This window comes from Mytilus californianus, unplaced genomic scaffold, assembly GCF_021869535.1.
Source record: "Mytilus californianus isolate M0D057914Y unplaced genomic scaffold, xbMytCali1.0.p SCAF_5, whole genome shotgun sequence".
Lineage (NCBI taxonomy): Eukaryota > Metazoa > Mollusca > Bivalvia > Mytilida > Mytilidae > Mytilus > Mytilus californianus.
The window spans coordinates 22,702,565-22,727,246 of NW_026262701.1; the positions used below are offsets into that span (position 1 = coordinate 22,702,565).

General features: G+C 31.1%; 1 protein-coding gene across 6 annotated transcripts in view; it reads right to left on the minus strand.

Annotated features, from left to right (window-relative positions):
• Positions 1 to 24,682, minus strand: part of LOC127703040 (uncharacterized) — a 925,706-nt gene that overhangs the window by 46,312 nt on the left and 854,712 nt on the right. For all 6 annotated transcript variants that reach the window (XM_052207424.1, XM_052207422.1, XM_052207423.1 and 3 more), the window contains one exon: positions 640 to 837. In XM_052207424.1, coding sequence (XP_052063384.1) covers positions 640 to 837 — 198 coding nt within the window. The remainder of the gene's footprint in view (positions 1 to 639; positions 838 to 24,682) is intronic.

Genomic DNA, 24,682 nt, shown 5'->3' on the forward strand with positions numbered 1-24,682 from the left:
CATTAGTTGTCTACTGTTTGTTTTTAAAACGTTTGAAACTTCAAAGGTATGAGATTGTACTACATATAGCTTCCAACATTCCCCCCCGTTTTAATCTAATTTAAAGGTCAATTTCCTTCTCAAAACACTGGCCTCAACCGTCGACCAAAATAAATTGTTTATAAAAATACGAATAATAGTGAGATACACATACTAACAAATAATTATAGTGGTTCATCCATGTGGCAAATGTCGTCAGAGGCAAAATCTGCAAAAATTCACCGAAATTAAGTAAATATTATGAGCGATATTGTATAAGGGCTTATTATTAAAATCCTGAAATAAACCAAACAAATTTTTCATCCTATCACATTATATTATTTGACCTCTGTCGACAGTCAACTTTTGTGTTGATAATTTTTTTACATTGTTTGAAGGTGATTTTGTTCGATGAATCAACACTTTATAAGTATATAATATTATGTTTAAGTTTTCCTAAAGATCATAACAAGTACTAAACTAAAATTACTTTAGTTGATAGTTTGATGATTTACATATTGTCATATGATTAATTTCTAAAATAGTGTGGCATTATAAGTAAACTCTCCTACCACACCCACATTTTGAATCTTATCACAAATTCATTTTTTTTCTTCTTACCACAGCAATCTTGTCTGTTAATAATATTGATCTGTTTCACGTTGACTGTTTTCCCCAAATCAACACTCCAATATGCATTGTTTTCGTTCTTTGTGTGTGTAAACGTGCTTTTCTTTCCATCAACTGCTTTTGAAGCAGCATATTTTGAATGCCATGTTGAACTCTGTGCTGCTTTTTTTCCAAGGGCATAGTTATATCCTGTGGGAAAATTGATAAACATTTACAAATTGACATATGGATATAAATCTTACTGTAGATTCAGTATCCGAGAGTTTGCATTTCCCATCTTAATTTCCTTGATAGAGGGTTGTTGCTTTCAAGGTAGCTATACAATCAAGAGTTCTAATTGTTGAAGTTGATATGTCACTGAAAAATTGCTTGATCGACATTGAATATTTGTTTCACAGATGACGACGGATATGTTTCGATTGTCGTAACCATTATCCCATCTTCTTTTCACAGAATGAAACCTACCGAAAAAGACTTATCAATGGGTTTGTACTTACATGAGCAACACAATGGGTGCCACATATGGTGCAAAAATGCCTAACATTCGAACAAGAAGAAATTGATGCCTGTAACATATTTGAATTGCTCAAGTTAGTATTTGGTGGACGTCGTAGCGCGACTTTACAGTAGATTTTACCTTTTCCAGTGGATACTTCATCTGTTAATATAAACTGTGGATGTTTTGTATATATTTAAATGTATTTAGCTTTGTCGAAAGTCGTGCTTAATGTCAAATCATAAAAAATACAAATTGTTAAGTTTCTAAAAAAACCTTGTAAGATTGCTGCTGCTTTTTTTGCTATTTTGTGCAATTTTTGTACTCAGTGTAACATTTTACCAACGAAAAAGGAAAATACTTTAACCTATAACGTTATAAAATTGTTTTTTTAAATTCTTGGAATATGTTTATTTCAAATATTGCGTCTAGTATTTGAACGATAAGTAACATATTCTTAATTCATGTTTTCATTTCAGTAACCTCAAGGTATAATATCTTTTGACGAATCACAGATTTCTAAGTTTTCTTGTAATAATGTGCTTTTTCCATGTTTTCTATTACTTGGTTATACACATTAAGCGTAACAATGACAAAAATGTCAATATAATTACAAGTATTTTTAACAACTAATGAAAAAATCGTTATGCAATTGATGAATATAACGTCACAGTACCCAAACTGAACTGACGAGAAGCGTTGATTTGAATCTTACGCACGCTTACTAACGAATAAATACTTGGATGGAAATTATATCTAATTATGTCTTGCTTTTTTTATTTCTCAACACATGCGAAAAAAAAAGTAAAATAACAAAAATACCGACTTCCAAGGAAAATTCAAATCGGAAAGTCCCTTATAAAATGGCAAAATCAAAAGCTCAAATACATCAAACGAATGGAAAACAACTGTCATATTCCTGACTTGGTACAGGCATTTTCCTATGTAGACAATGGTGGATTAGACCTGGTTTCATAGCTAGCTAAACCTCTCACTTGTATGATAGTTGCATAAAATTCCATTATATTGACCATAATGTGTGAACAAAACAAACAGACATGATAGGTAAAAATGTCAAAAATAGAGGAACAGCAGTCAACAATGTGTTATAATCTTCATCACTATAAGACAAACAAATATGTCAACAAAGAAAGAAATGGCATATAGACATAGCACATATGCAGAAATGAAGGACAAAAATACAAAAAATTACCACAGCACAAAACACATTGGCGGGATGCATAAGTACCGAGCCACGCCAAAAGGATATTACCAAAAATGGACTAAACAGTAAAGGTTAATAATTTACTAAGACAAATAAAAGAACACTTTAACACGTAATTAAGATGACAAAACACGCCAGTACCTAGAATCTATACTTTAAGACCATCATGTATTATTTGTGAAGTTGATACGGAATATTTATCAACAAGGTCTTGGTATCTTCCGATGATCTTTGTTTTTTAAAAGGACGAGACGTTCTTTGACATAACTCTGGTTCATCAACTTTCTGCTCAGACACTGGTGACGTTTTATAAAAGTCTGGGTAGCAGCTGCAAGCTCTTGAATACCGAATGAGTTGGGTAATATATATCCTATATGCAGGTGAAGTTGGTAAATTGCTACTTAGGTGGGGGGATTGATAATTTCAAAATTAAAATCATCTCGTTTATCATAGTATGTATCTTTTATTCTACTTTAGATAAAGACGTTCTGCCAATGTTATCAATTTAAAACCTGCTTGTAAGGAAACTGTTGACCATAGTAGTTGTATTAGTAAAATGGAAAAAAGTATAATGAAGAAGCATACAAGCACAATATACATTACCATTTATTTACATCTAAGGAACGTCAAAACGTTGGATCGCATTTGAAGTTAATCTCAGTAAATCAAAATATGATCGGACAGGTGAGACAGACAACGTGATTTCTTAATGTCCTTATTTCGTTGATGGACGTATCAAAAACTCATTTCTACAAGAGCGTTACCATAATTCTTGTAACAAAATAAATGAATTTTACTTCTAACAAACTTAGAGATTTGGTACAGGCCTTATCTTAATCGATGTACACTATACTCTTCATTTTTGTTAATTGTGTCTTCTTTTGGATTTTATATTTATTTCTTCTTGATCACTTTAATTTTTGTAAACGCATGTACAATGTCGTCGTTTTCAATACAAAATGGCAGAAGTGAAATATATGAATCAATGATAGTAACTAGTATCATTAGTATCATACCTTTTGGTTGTACAGATATTTCTTTGGGGGGGGGGGGGGGGGGGGGGGGATGGCATCGAGTACTCACTCGGAAGACTGAGCACTCGAGTACAATTTTAATACTCGGATACTGGTTTGCCTTTTAAAAATCTTGAGACATTTCTCCTCTCTTTAGTTCCCTTACTGATTAATATCTATTAACAAATTAAATACAGTTCACCTCAAGTCTAACGTCTTACATGTAAATTCAGTACTCTTTTTTGAAATTGAAAAAAAATAACATTTACACATTGTTGATGTTTAATTACTTATATAATTCATTTCAAAATAAATTATAAAAAGTTTACATAGTATATACTTGATGATAAAGTTATGATCATTGTTGAATGTACTCGTTATATATTTTAAGTACTATATAAGTCTGTGCATAGTAACTATAATTTAGTATTTGTTATACAGGTTTTATGACAGTTCTGCATATGATGTAGTTATACGTTGAGGCATAACCTTTGTACCTCATACAAGGTAAGAATGAGTGTTTCAGTTGTAGTTGCTTATTATTCTATTAGCTTACTTATTTTGCTTTGTTCAGCTTAGCTTAGCTTAGCTTTATTAGTTAACTGCTTTTCGCTATTGGCTTTACAAATGCATATCTTGCTTAAACTGTTTGTTTATAGTTTTAACGGCTTATTCGTATATTATAATGTTATTGCTAAATGAGAAACTATATTTCTATTTTGCTCTTTTGACAAATATAAATAAATTTGTTCAATAATGAATCTGTAATGTTAAACATTTTAATATTAAAAAAATCTTACAAAAGTATTTCGACAATGGAACAAAACTTTTATGTATTCTCTATTTATTTCTTTTTGCTCATTTCAATTGTTTAACGCATGTACAATATAGTAGTTTTCACTGAAATGAAAACATGAACTAGGAATATGTTATTTATCGTCTAAATACTGGACGCAATATTTCAAACATAACATATTCCAAGGTAAATTGAAAAAACTTTCTGAATGTTCTTTTTCGTTGATGAACATATCAAAAATTGCATTTCTACAAGAGCATTCTCCTTATTCTTGAAACTGAATTAATTAAATTTACTTATAATAAATCAAGGCATTTGGAAAGGTTATTTTTTTCTTAATCGATATGCATTAACGTCTTCTTTGTTGCTTCTTCTGTCTGCTTATGTAAACGTATTTGAAAACATTTTGATATCGAAACTTTTTTGATTCTGTAATTTCTTTTAAAAACTAAACAAACGATGTCTTGTTTAAAACGCTCAACACGTTAGCTGGCCTACAAAAAAAACCCATTTGTTTTGATAAATACATGTATCTTACCTTCTGGTTTGACAGGTTTTTTATTTCCCCCTGAAATAAAGAATCGAACCATTGCGATTATGATAATAATTTATACAAATATAAATAAATTTGTTCAACGATGAATCTGTAATGTTACACATTTTAATAAATCAAATCTTACACAAGTCTCTTGACAAACGGAACAAAACTTTAATGTATTTTCTATTTATTTCTTTTTGCTCATTTCAGTTTTTAACGCATGTACAATATACATGTATTAGTTTTCAAGTTTACATGCATGCAGATTTGTCAATAGAATGTTTCCTCATTTTGAATTGTGCTCTCACAAATGAGCAGACGAACAAACATATGTCATTTAGGATATACTTACTTTTATTCCGACACACACGTTTATATAAAAATAAAAAAATGTGGTTGTATTACTAATGAGACAACTCTCCACCAGAGACCAAAGGACATAGAAGTTAACAACTATAGGTCACCGTACGTTAAACCGAATACGCGTTAATTTAGATTCATTTTTAGAATTTGTGATTCCCTTTATATTATTTTTCGTTTTCAATTCTTATACTTTGTTATAGAAAGGATTATTTAATGTTATGTATCTATATTTTTCAAATCAATACTTCAGTTCCATTCATCCATGCATCATGTAGTAACATACACAAGAGAATGGCGTTAATACATGGTTGTTTTCATAAATACATGTTTCTTACCTTCTGGTTTTGCAGGTTGTTTTTCATTTTCACCTGAAGTAAAAAATCCAATCAATACGATTAAAATAATAATATATAAACAAATATAAATAAATTTGTTCAACAATGAATCTCTAATGTTACACATTTTATTAAAATATTTTATAAAAGTCTCTTGACAATGGAACAAATCTTTCGAGTCAAAACGCTTGAGATGTGTAAATAAAAGAAAAGTGTAGTATGTGTCACGACCACAAAAATTTCAAGTCAAGGAAACGGTTTTCTAAAATAAACAGGTGCTTACACAATTTGACAAACTGTATAGTTCCTGAAGTCTAACATGAAAGTTCTTAACAGATTTATGACTATCCCAGATATAGTATCATCACAAATATGAAAATGAATGAAAAAAAAAAAAAAAAAAAAATTCTCAAAAGTCATATCTCATTAGATATACTCCTATTTAGATTAGCATTAAACTTTGACTAAATGCATCTGATTTCAGATCAGTGTTTGCGGTTACACTTTTCGAGTTGTATGTTTTGTAATATTGCTTTTTATCAAAATTTTAGAAAAAGTAAAAACTTGAAAAAAAACTGTTCTACCGAAATTTACTCGAAGGAAAATACTAAGAATAAATTAAATATAAAAAACAATAACTAGATTTAGATCTTTCAGTTTTACATAGGATACTCTGCACAAAAATTTACCACAAAAATGATGATTTGTTTGTTCCCTATTGTAAACAAATTTTTCTTTATTGAAGGTGTAGTTTCTTTGGCACCTTCCTACGGTGTTTATATAATCCAACTAGTTCACTTTTATGGTAAATCATTAAGTCAAGGATTTTGGTTACCACAAGTGACTAAAAGCATTTACTGGTCAGGATTCTTTCATACATACAAAGATTTGGTTTGGAAGTTTGGCTGTACCTATAGACAACTTATTCATTACAAACGGGATAACACATCCTAAATTTTACGATGATGTTGTTTACCGAGCCAGTAAATTTCGATACGATACGAGTAAATTTATCGATCCTTTAAATAAACTTGTTTTAAAGGTTAATGTTACCGATTCAACACTTAAATTAGATCTTTGAATATTGTTTTATTTTGTATAAATATTGATTTACATAAAAATCAAACAAAAAAATATTGCTATACACATATGTACACTCACGGTCTTACAATATGTTCATACCTATTGTGACGGGTACCAATTTGTTGTTAATTGTATTTAACTATAACTATTTCTTCTAATTCTAAAAAGTTATATTTGTATTCAATTCATTCCTAAATTTCAATGAGATAAAGATGGAATCAGTGCATTCCTGTTTAGGATTATTTTTATGATTTTTATTGAACATCTTATGACTGATAACTGACAAAATAAACAATAATACTAGTCATTTTTATTATGTTGTAGCATTTACTTTGGGAAATATTGAAATTGCATTTGTTAATTGCTGTTATGAGACGACCCCCCGTAATTATTACTTTCATTGAACGAGTGATGTTTTTGACATGTATGTTCATTTTTTATAGTTTCATATGAACTTACTTATCTATATAATTTGTCGATGAATTCGTTGACAGACAAGCACCTGGCATCGTTCAGCGCCATCTTCATAACGTTACTGAACCGTTTTGATTGGTCGAACATTTACGGAAGGTCACGATTAATTTTAGCTTATCGTAAAGAATTTTGATTATTATATTCTATATACGGAAAACATTTAATTAAATAAAAAGTCATTTGAGCGTGATTTTGTACAATTATTTTATAAAAAAAAACATTTCATAGAGGCCGAAGTGGGAAAAGTCGTTAATGATTTCCATTGGTTTATTGGATAAACTTGCAATTGCGCGGTTGAAAATTGCACGAAATCTGCACAAAAAATGCACTAATTTTAAGTACAATTATTAAAACCCCAAAACACGAGTTTGACGTCATTCTGGCCAAAGACGTTCAAAAATAGGAGGAGATATTCTTTAGAAAGTAAGAATAATGGCAATTTACTTTACTTTTTGTAAAGGTTTCAACATTTAAAGAACACATAATTGTTTAAAAACGATTTACGCAAAATGTTCCCAAATTTTGAAAACACTTGAGGAAACTAGCAATATTATGGAAATACTATTTTTCATGATGATGGTTTAAATCTATCTAGGAATACATAATCCATACAGATTACGTTACATATATTTTTCTTGTTGAGAAATTTAGTAAGTTGGTAATACTTTTTGCTGAATCATTGTGCCAAGGCCGATTATGCGGTTTCATGAACTTGAACAATTAAAGCCAATTTTACCCCAATATTCTATTTACATAATCAAACTAAATTTGGAAACATATTTTATTTATGTTACTGGTAAAGGAATCCAGTTAATCGAAAGCAAAGACTTTTTGCAAAAGTTTAGTGTTTTTAGTAGGGTTTTCAGACAGTGAGACACATGAAACTGCACACTACTAGAGAAGGAAACTAGTACAAATTTCTAAAAATTCTTCTTCAAAAGACCACAACTTTATGAGTCAATGAATTGGTATTATAACAACATATACAAGTAATTGTTAGTAAAATATATGATACATTCTAGTAAAATATATAATACTTGTTACTAAAATATTAAACATTTGATAGTTTAGAAAAAGGAACATTCGTTAGTAAACAATAATGAACAGATAATTAATTCTTGCCAACTTTTGTCAATTTCTTTTGCTTACAATTTGAGACAATCGTTTTTAGTTAAAGGGAGCTAAAACACAGGTTCAGCAAAGGATTGTATAATAGAATTTTATTTGATATTGATTAACTTTCCTGAATTTCACATTTTATTGTATAGGTCAAGTTTGGCAAATGATGCGACATACGGTTTTAGTCAGAGGAAACTAATACAAAGTCTCTACTAAAACTTTATATTAAAGCTTCAACTGAATCATTGAACTACCAGTTTGGAAAATCTGGTAATAATCCAGTTTGGATAATTTTAGACACTAGTTTTAGCCAGTGGAAGCTATTACACTGTCTAAACAAAATTTTCCCTTTCATTTCATAGAACATATCATATTTCATTGAATTAAGTCTTACTATAATTAGTGTGAGGTCAGATGTACTTTTAATACATGATTATCTTATATTTTATCCCGTGAGGTCGGATGTACTTTTGATACATGAGTATCTAATATTTTGTCCCATATCTGCTCGTATTCTCAACAAACGAGAGAACATCATAGCAGATATTGGTTTACTCTTTATGAGTATTTATATAGTATTTGAATCAACCTTTTGAAAGATACCCTAAGCAACTGTCTAGAAATTCACTAAAGGTGTACTAAGTATTGATAAAATTTGCAAGTTTTTTTTTACTATATAATATTTGCTGCTGTTATGTGTTGTTATAATATATTAAATATATATGTATCAAAATAAAGTATTTGCAACTTCTGAATTGTTTGGTATACATTTGTGATATCAGTCTCAAGCATACTATTAAAGTTCACTATAAATAAATGAATAGGAGTTTAGGCTTGATCCTAAGACACATATGAATCACTTTCGAAAAAGAGGTATGTTGTCTTTCGTTTTAGATTTTGATAGGAAGTTAAGTAGTTTAGGTTTTCGTTTGGGTTTATGTATTTAGAGGTTTCGGTGTATTTGTGTTTCTGGCCTTTTCTCCATTGACCCGCTTCACTATATATAGGCATTGCACAAGGTCATGTTTTTCTTTGACTGTAAATGAAGTCTTAATACTATATGCATTGGAAGTTGGATGTGTACTGATTGATATTTAAGTCTTAGAAACATAATTTTTTATTAGTTGATATTGGCATGGAACTAGTTTTCAGTAACTGCGAGTATTCGCAGATCTGTAGTTTGTGTCTTTTGTGTATTTGTTACTTGTTTGTGCTTTGTATCGATCTGACGAGTTTTAGTCCTTTTCAACTGATTTTTATAGTTTGTTGTTTTTTTGTTTTTTTACACCACTGTTCCAAGTAAGAGGACGCTTTGGCGCCAGCAAACATATGTTTAACTCCGCTACATTCTGCATGTCCCTGAACGAGGCCAGGAACCTGTAATTCCTTTGTTGCCGTCTGTTGCCATATATCATATTTATTTGTTTTGTCTATACATGAGGCCATTAGTGTTCTCTTTGAATTGTTATACATTTGTCATTTCAGGGCTTATTATAGTTTACTATGTGGTATTGGTTTTGCTCAATTGTTGAAGGCCGTAGGGAGAGCTATAGTTGTTAACTTCTATGTCCTTTGGTCTGCCGTGGAAAATTGTTTCTTTGACAATCATACCACATCTTCTAATTGATATTGTTTATACATAAAACTATTCAACGATGCAAAGAACAATTAACAGCTCATACTCTATAAACGTATGTTTTTTTTTCATTTAAGTGTGTCAAACATGTGCCAAAAATAGCAACAGCAAATGACAGGATTTTCTGTTTTTTGTTTAACTGACAGTTTTTCAATGGAAACGGAATTCAGTACAAACGTTCAACCAGATAGATGCTAAATACTTAAGTTTTTACCTGTATAGCCTATCACTTTAACTTCTGCCAAACTGAGAATTCCTTTTCCGCTTCTCAAAAGTTTAACATGGCGGCCTGAGATTGGACTCTTGCATGTTAACATTATTACTTGTCCAGTCTTACCAGGTCCTTTGAAATTACTACAAAGTTTCATCTGATGACGATTTTGTCCAACTGTAACCGCTATATTCTTCAGCCAATTACCTGAAAAGATATCAATTTCAAGAGTCTTTATGAATTGTTCAAAAATGGAATTCTAAGACTTCAATCAGTCATATCATCGATTGTAATCTAAATAACTAGTACACTCTTTGTAATTAAACACATTTCAGTATCGAACATATTTTAATTCAAAACCAATTTTCTTTTATTTTTCTTAAAGTATATACACCTCATTGTCGTTCATCAACAGGAAGATCAATAACAGATTCTATAAAGCTCTTTTCGATCACCAGGTTATGATCTAGTTGATTTTTTCTATGTTTTATTTGAAAAATAAATAAATCTAGAGATCGTTCTGAATTATACAAGTACATTATTCATTATGAAGGCTGATACAAAGCAAATAATTTAAAACGAATTAAAAGTCTTTATGAAGAGAAACGATCCCATCAGAATCAAGTACATTTGCACTCTTTAACAAAAGCAATAGTGGGGTCTGTTTTTGGCCCAAAGAAATGAAACTTTTTGTGACTTCTTTAAAGCGGAAGGACAATGAAAGCGCTAAATTTAGCTTTAAATTAGACTGTAATATCAAATCTTAACAATCTTAAAAAAAAAAAAAAAAACACTGATAACACACGTCCACCAAAACGAATTGGTCATAAAATTATGGAAATTGACAAGATACACATCCTAACAAATAATTACGGTGGTTCATGAATGTGGCGACAGTCGTCAGAGGCAAAATCTGCCAAAATGTAGTCAAAACTATGAGTTTCATCGTACGATTGCTCATTTGTGTCGTCATATATGACATCATTGCTGTTGTTAAATGTCAGAGCTTGTAAAATTTGAATTCATGAGAAATTTTACATTTTTTTTCTCTCATCAAATTTATACTTGAATTGCTGAAATTGAATAACATTGAATTTTAGGACCAAAAATGCCTATAGCCGAAGTGTGTGTTTTCACAAATGAAAAATACATTTTTTTTGCAGTTCTCTATACATATTTCTGTTAAAGAAACTATTGAAAAGTCATGAACTTCCAAAAAAGCCTGACTGTTCATTGGTTGATTTATGGTTAAACATAATATAGAGATTGCATCGAATATATGATCAGAAATAAAGTAGATTTCTAGTATGATATAATTCTTTCGTGAATACCATGCTTTCTGGTATTATACCCAGCTAATAAACTCGACTCTTTTTTAAAATAACATGTGTTATTATTCACCTAGCCATTATACATCCAGTGACATAGATACCATACTTGATCGCTCAATCACCCAACACAATGGAACTTCGAAATTTAGCATAAGGAAACGAGTTTTGGACTGAAAATCAGGACATGCAGCTTATAAATCTCTACTTTAATTGCTGTAATGAACCGAGACAACTGTTCAACAATATAGCCTTACATTTAAGCTGAGATGTTGACAATTTTGTTTTCACAGTCCAAAATACATAGAACTAGTTTCAGAGAAGAGACCATACTTTTTTGGCTTACAATTCGGAAATTATTTAAAGGAAAGGGTTTCATTTTTTTTCCGCGGCTACAAAGGCAAAAGAATCAACAGTGAACAATCTATAAAGCCAGAAGAATGTAAGATAAATTTCGCCGTACCACCAGATCCCGTTTGATGTAAACACTCTACAAAGTATACTTTAGATGCTGCTAAACCAGGCTTACTGGATTTATCTATCAAAATAGTATCCGAAAGTCGGGAATAAAATTAAAAAAAAAATAACGGTAAATCAGTAAGACTCGTGTCTGATTTTTTATAGCTAGATATGGTCTCTTTTCTCTTGGTTACTTTGACACATATCGTAATTGTATAAAACTAGGTAATAAATAAGGGGTTTGATAGTGTTTATTGTCCTTTAGTTGTTGCAATTATCAATCTTACAATTTTGAAAATAAAATTTACCCATATTCTAAAAAAATGTTACGGACAGTCTGATTAGTTTTGACCAAAAAGTTACGCACATCTTGTGCATTTTTTAAAGTTGGACTTGCGCTAAAGTGAACTAAAAACTAACAAATCTACCGTAATGGTAAGTAATTTCTTTATTCAAGAATCTTATAAATATTTAAATAGTGCATGAAAAACGTCGCAAAAAGTAGATTTTGTATCAATTGTATATATCAACGAGTTTAGAGACCGCCAAATTGAAGTGGATGGATGGGTGGTTTGACACCTTCATGGAATTACAACCTTTCTTCGATATGGTGTCATATATTTTAAGTGAATGAAGAGGACGATACTTGTTGATTTTCAGGTCATTTGATCGACAATCAAGATCATTCTTCCTAAGAATTGATTTGCACAAGACGATATTACTATCTTAGATCATGATTAATATGAAGGAGTTGGGTATTAGAGCTAGCTCACTAACATTTCTTTAAAAGTTAATTTGTACGCGTCCTAAATACGCCTGAAATATCTTATCACTTTATAGCATTTGACTTCGTTCGACAGTCAACGTTTCTGTAAATGGTTTTAATTTGTTTGAAGGTGTTGTTTTCGATGAATCAACACTTCATTATTATATGATATAATGTTAAGATTTTTTCTGAAGATCATAAAAAGTACTAAAAATAAATTTAGATGATAGTTTGAAGATTTACCTATTATCATATACAAAAATGTCTTAAAATAGTGTTGCTTTTAAAATGTTTAAAAGTAAACACTCTTACCTAACTCACGTGAAATTCTTTTGAATCTTATCACAAATATATTTTTCCGACTCCTTACCACAGCATTTTTTTCTGTTAATGATATTGATCTGTTTCACGTTGACTGTTTTTCCCAAATCAACACTCCAATATGCATTGTTTTCGTGCCTTGTGTGTGTAAACGTGCTTTCCTTTCCATCAACTGCTTTTGAAGCAGCATATTTTGAATGCCATGTTGAACTCTGTGCTGCTTTTTTTCCAAGGGCATAGTTATATCCTGTGGGAAAATTGATAAACATTTACAATTTGACATATGGATATAAATCTTACTGTAGATTCAATATTCGAGAGTTTGCATTTCCCATCTTAATTTTCGTGATAGAGGGTTGTTGCTCACAAGGTAGCTATACAATCAAGAGTTCTAATTGTTGAAGTTGATATGTCACTGAAGAGTTGGTTGATTGTCATTGAATATTTATTTCACAGATGACGACGGATATGTTTCGATTGTCGTTAACATTATCCCATCTTCTTTTTAGAGAGTGAAACCTACCGAAAAAAACTTATCAATGGGTTTGTACTTACATGAGCAACACAATGGGTGCCACATATGGTGCAGGAAATGCCTACCATTCGAACAAAAAGAAATTGATGCCTGTAACATATTTGAATTGCTAAAGTTAGTATTTGATGGACGTCGTAGCGCGACTTTTCAGTAAATTTTACCTTTTCCAGTGGATACTTTATCTGTTGATTTAAACTGTGGATGTTTTGTATATATTTAAATGTATTTAGCTATGTCGAAAGACGTGCTTAATGTCAAATCATAAAAAATACAAATTGTTAAGTTTCCAAAAAAACTTGTAAAATTGCTGCTGCTATTTTGCTATTGGGTGCAATTTTTGTACTCAGTGTAACACTTTACCAAAGAAAAAGGAAAACACTTTAACCTATAACGTTAAAAGATTTTTTTAAAATTCTTGGAATATGTTAATTTGAAATATTGCGTCTAGTATTTGAACGATAAGTAAAATATTCTTAAGGATGTTCGCTACTCATTATTTTGACACAGTTTGCGCACCGTAGTTGAGAACGAATGCCGTTATATACTTTTTCCTAACATTTAATAAAATGTATTTCACTCAAAGTTATCAGATATTATTTCTAACCTTATTTTTAGTGACAGTTTGGTTTTAAAACAATTTTGAATGTCAAAATGATCCAGAATATACGACAATAATATTTACGCGGCATTTCCGGAAATTGTTTACATTAACACCAGACGACATCAAAAGAATCGTCAACAGATCGTTTACCAGTACATTTGGACATTTTTTAACCATTTAACGTCAAATTTTTATATCTAATTTACTTTTAATATACATCGTAGCTACTTTTATAAGATCTTTATTCAATGGGAAGGTTAAGACAAGGATTTCTGTCTGCTAAACAGAAACAGAAAATCGAGTCAATTAGAAACGTTCAGAACATCAGAAAAACGGCTCGCACAGTATTAATAGATCATTCACATACAACTTCATATTCAATCATCTTCATTTAAACAACCAGACTTGTTAAATTTTATACATGAGGAAGTCGTAGATGAACGCAATGTAAAAATAACATCAGACGATAGGAGAAATGGAAGAAGGGTCGTAGAGCTAGGCGTATTGGCAGATCATCTCGCTGCGTGCAAACAATGTGGTCTTCCACTCTCTTTACAAAATTGTTGAAACATAACAACGTGTGGCCTGGCTGCTGTCTTGAAAGTTTTATGTGTCAACCAAAGCTGTAAAAACATCAATGTTATACCTACAGGAAAACAGCACAACAGAATATGGGATGTAAATACAAAGTTAGCAACAAGTAAATATAATCATTGCATCCATTCAAAGATGTCTAACTTTATAAATTCTTGATTAGTTGAACAAAATAAGTCATGCCTAAATTAGAAAAAAACTTTGTGAGACACCAAAGATTTGCCCCCGTTTATAAATTGATAATTAGGCTGAAAGAAAATATATGTGCATTTCTTGTTCAAATGAATGGAAACAAATATGTCGCACATCAACAAACGACAACCACTGAATTACAGGCTCCTTACTTGGGACAGGCACATACATATAGAATGTGGTAAGCCGGGTTAAAGATGTAAGCCTTGTTAGATATATGAAAAAGTGAAAAGATTATTAATTTAGGGGAAAACAAAGGCTGGTCAGTCATCCCTTAGGGGCTGTGAAACTAGATTTATAACTAAAGTCAAGTCCGGTTTTGATAAATTTAATTATTTTTTCACATTTTTTATTTAGCATCAAGTCATACTGGTCTTGGTGAAAGACAAGTAAATAGATTTTTATCAACATTGAACATACCACCTGCCAGTCACAGAATGTTTGATGAAAGACAAAAAGAAATTGGAACGATTCTGGAAGACATTGCCGAGGAATCTATGAAGGAATGGACAGAGAAAGAGAAGATTATGACAAAAGAGTAAGTTAATTGAAATGATTTTGGAGTTTAAGGTACTGTAAATTCAGAAATTATTGCGTGCATTTATCAATTATTGCGATTTTGTCATTTTAGATTAAATGTGATTTAAATTTTTACAATGTTGAGGAAAATCCTTTTTACATATAAATTACATATAAATAAATTATAATAAATTTCAAAACGTGAGTTTGAATTATTGCGATTGTAAACCTGTTGCATTTTTCGCAATTATAAAAACAATGCAATAATTTCAGAAATTACAGTATACTTCAATTTTAATGAAAGAATTTATTTAGTCTTTCTATTGATGGAAGTTCATATTGATTAGTGGTTCTTTTATATCTAGTCACTCATTTCCTGCATGCTTAATCAGGACAAGAACAAGTTATACAACACATCCTAATTTTGGGTATAAATCAATGTTTAATCAAATTAGATTAAGATAAAAATAAAAAAAAAAAAAGAAGATGTGGTATGATTGCCAATGAGACAACTCTCCACAAGAGACCAAATGACACAGAAATTAAGGCTGTTTTAAACATTTCTTTAAAAGTGGCGTATAAATACAATAACATAATGTTTTAAGATTATTTAAAAAGTATTTAACCACAATTATAATTTATCCAAGCTGCCAAAAATGATATACATGTATCCATGTGTTATTAATTTCCAATATTTTTACTTAAAGATGTAGTGGAAACGAGGACATAACTGTAGCAGTTGACGCAGGTTGGAAAAAAAGAGGTAGTGGCAGGTCTTATGATAGTCTCACAGGTAAGTTAAAAAAAGTAATAATGTAGGGAATTTTCATGTGTTTTAAAACTTTTAAATGACAAAAACTTTATAAAAAAAGAAAACTACAAAGATTTTTAAGAGATACAAATATAACCAGAAACAATGGGGATCAGTACATACACCGAGGAATGTTTTTCTTAGTATTACTCCACATTAAGATTTTCATACAAATAATTATGCCCAATCGCTCAGCTTAGGGGGTATTTAGTGTTATCCTTGTCCTTTCGTAAGAGTCGGCTGTACTGTACACACCCGTCTGTCTGTATGTCCGTCCATTTATATATACTTGACCAAATGTTTTCAAATTTGAAAACAATTCTTATGATCATAATACACAGATCAAGTTTGATTTTCAGCCTTATACCCTGTACAGTTTTTAAACGGTAGCATATATGTCCTTCCGACACAGTCTTCTTTTATTTTTATAAAAAATAAATTATTCTCCAATTTGAATGAATTGATTTATTGTATGAATTATTGTACAGGTCATTGCTCAATGATTGGCACTAGAACAGGAATGATATTAGACTACAGTTTGAGAATGCAGAATATGTGTAACAGCCAAAAGTACATATTTGTAGAAAGAATTACAGTGGAAGTTCCAAAGCAATGGAAGCTGACATGGTTGTACAGATGGGAGCAGATGCAAGAACAAAAGGTACAAATATTATGACAATAGTTGGAGATGAGGATGCTACAACCATAGCCAGACTGAGAACTAAAGGCGACAAGTCTATTATAAAGCTTTCAGATAGTAATCATGTCAAGAAAACCCTACGAAAGAGTCTTTTTGCTCTGAGAAATAAACATTCTCGCCTTACAACAAAGATCATTTACTATTTGATGAAATGTTTTAATTTCTTGGTTGCACAAGCTAGAGGAAGGCCAGAAGAGATAGAAAAGAATTTACCTGCACTATCCAAACATACCTTTGGTGACCACAGCAGTTGCAATCCCGGTTGGTGCCAGTCTTTTGAAGACTCTGGTATAAAATTTCGTTCTTTACCATATGGTAAACCTCTTAAAGACCAACAACTGCAGGCCTCATTGAGTACATTGTTCAGTAATTATATAACACAGTCTGAAAAGCTAGCTAATCTTGAGAGTACACAAGGCAATGAAAGCTTCAATAATACAGTGGCTTCAAAAGCACCAAAAACAGACATTATGGTAGTTCTGGAAGTCTTGGCTATAGGGTTGCCGCAAGTGTTGTTAAACAAATAAAGGTAACAAATACCTAGTTGATGTAAGAACAAAATTGAATGCATCATTGAATTATTGTTAGTCTCCTTAACAAGCCTGAACACAGAATTTCATATGTTTCTACTAGAATCATATGAATACATGTACAAAGTAGACATTTAGATCCACTGAAACCTAATTCATACATTAGCCAGCTGTAGCAAACTATTAAGTAATAATAGTACATATTTGAAAAGTAATTTGCCTAAATATTCAACACAAAATTAAGTATCTCCCCAGCTTAGAATTGTGCAATAGGAACTACATTGATTTATAGCCTACATATAATTTCAATAAACTTAGACAAAGGGAGATAACTCTCAAATTTGTAATAAAGTACAAATAGAATATTTATATTTCATATTCAAAGGTCAAATATGTCCTATGATCAAGCAGAACTGCCACTTTAGGATACATTTTAATTGTTTTTGTTTAACTCCATATATGGAGCTATAACATATATATATATATGAAAAAATGGGTACTAAATCACTTATTTTTCAAATTGCATGATTCTTAGATGGGTCTGCTACTTCACCAGTTTGGCATAAAAACAAAATCATCACAATTCATGTTAGTTTGGGAGACTTTTTATTTTTCTATCTATTGACAGGACATACTATGGTATACAATTTATGTCTGTCAGTTGTAAACTCAGTCTAAATAGTAAAATTGTTTTGAAACTAGTCTGAGAATTTAAAATACTAACTGAAACTAAAATTTGACATTTTTCTCCTATAAAACCACCAAAAAAAAACATTTCATGGACAATAGGGTACCATATTTCCTCCTGGCCAAGCTGTTTCTTATGATTTTGGCATTTTATCATTATTTAATTTTAATTTTTTTTTTCATTAACTGTTTATTTCTGTCAAAGGAAAATAAGGGTGAAAAAGGATAGCAATATTTTTTTCTACTTTTAGTTTTCAAAAGAATTTGATGAATGTTGGCTTATTGTCTTGAACACTGTATAAGTTATTTTAAAGTTTGAAAGAATGTTTACCAACCAAATACAAGGAATTACATTTTGCTCCAATTTTCATTCCTTTGACAAAATGAAACAATTTGACAATTTATATATTGACTACCACATTGCATTTTTTATTATATATTCATCATTTTGTGCATGTTATTTCTTATGATATTGGATTTAATACAAGAAGTCCAAATTACTCATATTGGGCCAAAGGCAATGGATAATAAACTACATAACATGTTACAGAAAACAATTTTTTTTATTGAAATAATTGTTATGTCATTAGAATCAGTATATATTGCTTTGTAATGGATAACAAAATTTCCACACTAGATTTGCCATTAATGAAATGTTTTTTTTTCAGTTCACAATTCAATGGGTGATAACTCTTTTCATGACAGGTTAACTAAGCATAATATATTCAGTAAAAAATATAAATATATCATTTTTCATATAAAGTTGGAAGGAATTTACTAACCCATACCAATGATTGAACAAATATATATATATACATTACAGGCAAATAGAACAGCTGGTCTTTCACCTGGTGTTCACACATCAAAAGTCAGCACGCTGAGAGATCTCAAGTACAAAAAGAGAAAGGCAATAGCAATTACGAAGAAGGCTAAACTGAGAAGATTAGAGTTGAAGACAGAACGGTAATTTGAAAGATTCATTGACAAACAAGATTAAAATAAAAAGAGCCTGTTTAATGTTTCTTTTAAAAAAAATATTGATATAGATGTTTATGAGACCTCTTTCCTCCCAAAAAAAAAAGAATCCAAATCAGCCATCAGCTATTTCGTACAAGATGTTTTTGGCCCCTATCACGGAGTGTTGAAGGGTCATTGTAACGATAGCTGTCTGTAATCTTTATTTTATTGTGACTGTTGTCATGTCAGTTTAAAAGAAATTTATTTTAACAGTTAAAATGTTTAGTTCGCACTGAATTTTGACAGTCACCTTTAAATTTATTTATAACTTTTCCTAAAAATTTGATAGTCACCTTTAAATTTTTTTTTGAACTTTTTCAAATCAGCTTGGATTTTCATCAAACTTTTCAGCTATCTTTATTACATTTTTATCTTACAGAATGTCAGGTTGTTTTGTATTTTTGTGTATTGCTGTCAAATTTAAGAACTAAGTTAATATGTATAAGAAAGCAAAAAATTTCAGTTTTGACTAAATTCATATAGATACCTATAATTTTAATATGACAGCAATAAACCAAATTACCCAAAAAACTGATATTTTGTAAGATAAATATATTGAAGATAGCTGTAGATTGTGATGAAAGTCCAAGTTGCTTTGCAATAGTTATAATTTTTTTTAAAGATTACTATCTGAATTTAGTGGGAACTGCACATTCTAGCTTTTTTTTACCTAGATTAATTAAATCCTTAAATTTGACAGCAATACACTAAACTTCATAACAACCTGGGATTCAGTAAGATCAATATATGACTCAGATAGCTGTATAGTATATGAAAATCAAAGTTAATTTGAAAAAATAATAAACAAATTTAAAGTTGACTATCTGAATTCAGTCCGACTGAAAATTCTCGCATTTTATACCTATTTATTAAATCCTCAAATTTGACAGCAATAAATCAAACTACCAAACAACCTGGCATTCTTTAAGATCTATGTATAATTGAGAAAAATGTAGAGTTTCATAAAAAATCCAAGTTGATTTGAAAAAGTTAAATAAATAATTAAAGATGACTATTTATCAAAACTGAAAATTATTGCTTTTTTACCTATTAATTAAATTCATTAATTTCATAGCAATGAACCAACCAAACAACCTTTTTTTTGCAAGATCAATATTTAATTTAGTTAGATGGACTGATTCAGACCAGTCAAGACTAAATTTGAAGGTCGAGACTAATCAATAAAGTCGAGACTGGTTAAGACAGGTTAAGACTGGTGAAGACTGAGTCGAATACTTATCCAGTACTGAATCAGACTTATGAAGTAAAGTTGTAGACTTTGAGCAGTGTTTGTAATGATAAGAAATACTCTTTTTGAAAATTAGGATGATAACAAATAGCCTATTGTCATTTTGTATCACAGTAGGGACTTAACATTTCAATTGATGTTCATGTTTGAATTTTTTTTTTTTAGTAATCAAGATATATCAAGCTGTGAAGTGAGGGAAGGAATCAGATACCAGTCAGACATAGACATGGAAGAATCTAGATTGGATCCAGAAAACATAACTGAAATACCCCCTCCAAGAACTTCAATAATAGAAGCCTCACCCAAGCATGATTCTGTTACAGAAATCTTCTTTGATATAGAAGCTACAGGGCTAAGTATGTTATAATGAAAAACATTTTTGGCAATACAATTATTGTCCACGCCACAACGTGATGGAGGGACCTTTAAGTGATGCTCCGTGTCTGTCCGTCAGTCAGTTACTTTATGAGGTCAATTCTTTAAGTTCACTAATATGATTTCATTCAAATCTTGCAGAATTGTAAGCCACCATATGTACTTGATCTTATTGCACCTGCCATTATGATTCAACACAACTTATTGGAGATATTGGACCCTAATGTTTTTGAAAATTCTACACTATACTAACACTTTGTAAACGCAACTCCTCAGAGAGTTATGGGACTTTAATTTTTTCTTAGCATTCTACACTATATAGGAACACTTAGTCTGGCATGTACCTTGAAATAAAACAAATGTAGTTTTGGCATGTTCCTTGAAGTACATGCAATGAATATGTTTGGCATGTGGATTTCTTGTGTAAAAACTTGTTCATTATATTATATGAACTAAATGGTATCACTACTCATTGCTTTACATTTTGTGGTGATATTGGTAAACTTGTTTTGATACAAAACCTTTTACAACTGCTGATACATGTAATGCTTATGTAATTATCTAGGAACTGGAATAAGTTGTATTAATATTGCTTTTGTAGGTAGATCATCCCATATCACACAATAAGCAGCAAAGAGTGCAGCAGAATCTTTTTCCAGATTTGTCCTACTACAGCACCAAATAACACCAAAGGCGGCAGAGATTACTTGATTGACATTTGAGAATGGGCAGTTATTATCAAACGGAAATGTGTTGCCTGCTGTCCATATCAAAAAGTGCCTCAATGACTTAATTTCTTTTCTTGAAAAAACTAAGAACAATGTTTTAATAGGCCATAATGTTCAAACATATGACTGTGTGTTATTGTACACTTCACTACAGAAATGTAATTTGCTTGATAAATTCAAGTCAACTGTGATAGGTTTTATTAGAGATTTCCAATAAAATCACATTAATCGACATAACCAACCTATCTGACCGTATCTCGGCCTATTGCAATGAAGGATGACGGAGGGGAGCATAGACTCCATGAATTTTTGGCTCGTTGAAAACACATACTTTGTTGGAATAGATGCTATTTAAAAATAAGCACAAACTGCTGTAGTAATTTGTTACATATATTTTTTATTAAATTTGGGATGATTTCATTGACATCAACCTTTAATGGCAATAATTAATTCAGTTACCGGTAATCAAATGCACCAATCATTACTTCGTCATTTCACTTGACCCATATATTTATATTTATCTCTCAAACGATGGTTTCTTAAAGGCACTAAATAAAAATTAAGTTTGAAAAAATAAAAATATTTGAAGCCGAAGCGAGATCATATTTTAATTTTTGATGTAAAAGTTATAAGATTAAAACAAGAGTTTCAAACACGCCTGAATGTAAAAGGTGTACATGACTTGCTTTATTCTTCTTTTTTTTTAAGCATGCTTCTATAATTTATTTTATTTCAAGATACTTTTGACAAAGGAAAAAAATTCAGATCACTGATGCATCTTTCTGATAGTACTTTGTCACCTTTTCGTAGAATTATATCAAATGGAATTTATGAGGACGCATCTTCAAGAAAAAATATGATTACACTTTACTGAATCAGTTTATTTTTTTCCTTTATCTTGTCTTTAATGATGCATGGATTCTAGGAAGACCCGTACACACGTATGCGTAATTTAACGTCATTGCTCTTAAATTGTTTTTCTAAAATGTTTGGCGTTTAACTTATACAAATACGTACGAAAAACGGACATGTACGGAATATTTGATTGAAGTTTTGTTAAGTACATGTAGGATGATCATTTTAGTTCTATGACCAACTTAATGTAGCAAGGGGATATTATATTTACTGGTATGTGCATCCGCTCGTTCGTCCGTTCTGTTCAAAATGTAAAACTTTTGGAATTATACACCAAATAAGAGTTTGACCCGGATTAAATGGTGCACTGAACATGGAAATATGAACACGTGAAGGGGCACGGTGTCTTAAGGCTACACATTCTTGTTGCAAATATTTTGATTCATACACGTACATGTATATGTATCTTCCATATTCATAACTGTCTTTTTGGTCGCTCGCTCGCCTAGACAGTAATCCCTAATGGTTACAAGAGCGCAATTATTCGTAATGCATTTCCCATAGGGTACCAGTGGTGTTCCATTTTTTTCTCAAAGACTACACAAACTAGGGAAAAACGGGTAGCAGTTCCTGTTACTAGAAATGCCAGTGTTGCATTACAACCAAAATAATATACATGGTCATGCGGCAAAAATTGACTTAAAATGCAGTTGAAAAAGATCGTCTATTTTTTTCGCTTAATGAAAAAGGCATATTTTTAATGGCCCCGATATCTTCTCTATACTTTGCAAAATGTGAATTTGATTTTCTGGATTTTTTAAACCTGATTGGATAAGCTTTCGATTAAAAGTAATTCCAATTCTGTATCATCCAATCAAAAGCCGTACAGGATTCTATTCTGAGTACCGAACAATTGCGCTCTTGTAACCTTTAAGGTGATCAGGGGAATAGAAATATGGTCACTAATGGTCTTGTTCCGATCGGCAGTTAAACCATTGCCAAAGTGAGGAGTCCGTTCGGTTGTGCGGGATGCACAAGTACACAGTCCCGTCCGGTCAGAGTGGGGACGTTAAATCCTATGCCTCTTGTAGAGAGAATGCCACGCTCTCTACACGTAAATTTTGCATGCAATATTTGCCACTGGACGTTAACCAACTTACTATCAATCAATCGACAGTAGTGTAACTTGAATTTTATTTCTGGTGAGGCAAATGATTTGAATCTATGAAGTCAAAGCCTCACCTTGGTTAAAAGACGTCAATGCCAATAGGGAGTGGACGGTTAATTGAAAATATGAATCGCAAAATAGGTGTAGGTAATCATACTCTTGATAGGTCACACAATGGCAAAAAGATCCTGTCTATGAAAAATTGTGTGGAATTGAGAAACAATATTTCTAGTGCACATTAAATCAATATATTTCAATGAAACTGCTGGTTAAAGGTTTAATTCTCAGTATTCAGTTACAGACAGTCCTGATCAAAACAAAAATAATTGACAGAATTATATGTATGACCTCCTCTAAAATGCTTTTGTATAGAGTTGGGGATATTAAGTTTAAGATCCACTATGTCTTTCAACTTTATGCGTTAAGCTTTTGTCAAAATGTATGGATGATAATAACTGGGTGAACTTTGAAGTCTTGCTTATATTAACCAAGGTAGAAGAGTACTACATAATTTATAGGAATCCCAAGTGTCTGTTGAAAACTTTGTCCTCCAAAAGTAAGAAGTTCGTTGTCAAAAAAAAAAATCAAGCATCATATCAGTTTCACAGTTATGACCTCTTGTTTGAATCAGTTTTTTGCGAGGTATACTTTGTCTGTTACTTAAAAAAAGTTATTTGCATCTACCTTGTTCATTTTATGAAAGAAAGTTTTTAAGACGTTAATAATGAGGAATGAGTTTGTAAAGAATAAAGCAGTCAACATTTTGAACCGTCGTCACTCAGTATACTTTATACTATAACGTACATGGTATATAATTCTCTTTATCTCTATTTTTTAATGGTCAAAATTTGATGAGGCGGTTGCCTCTTTGCGTCGATGAAAGCTACACCACTGCTCGAGTGCGGGAGGTCTTGGGCTCGATCCTCGCCCGTTTCAAATCGAAGATTGACTGCCTATCTGCTAAGCACGCAATATTTAGGAAGTAGAGCGAAGATTGGTCCGGGTAGGATGACATGTCTTCGTGCGGTATAATAAAAAGTCTGGTTCATATTCATCTTCTCGTCCTAAATATGCACATGTAAAATATATATGCAACGAACACTTATATATATGGCCCTATATCCTATTAATACTTATATTTTTTGTTCCACTACTAACTTTGCCTATACCACCCCCCCCCCCCCCCCCCCTCACCACATTTCAAAATCTTGGATCCGCATCTGGCAACGAAATCTTATTATATTATGTTGTTCAATGTTACTAATCTTACACATTTCCGTTAATGATTTATTCAGTAAAATGATTTCGGT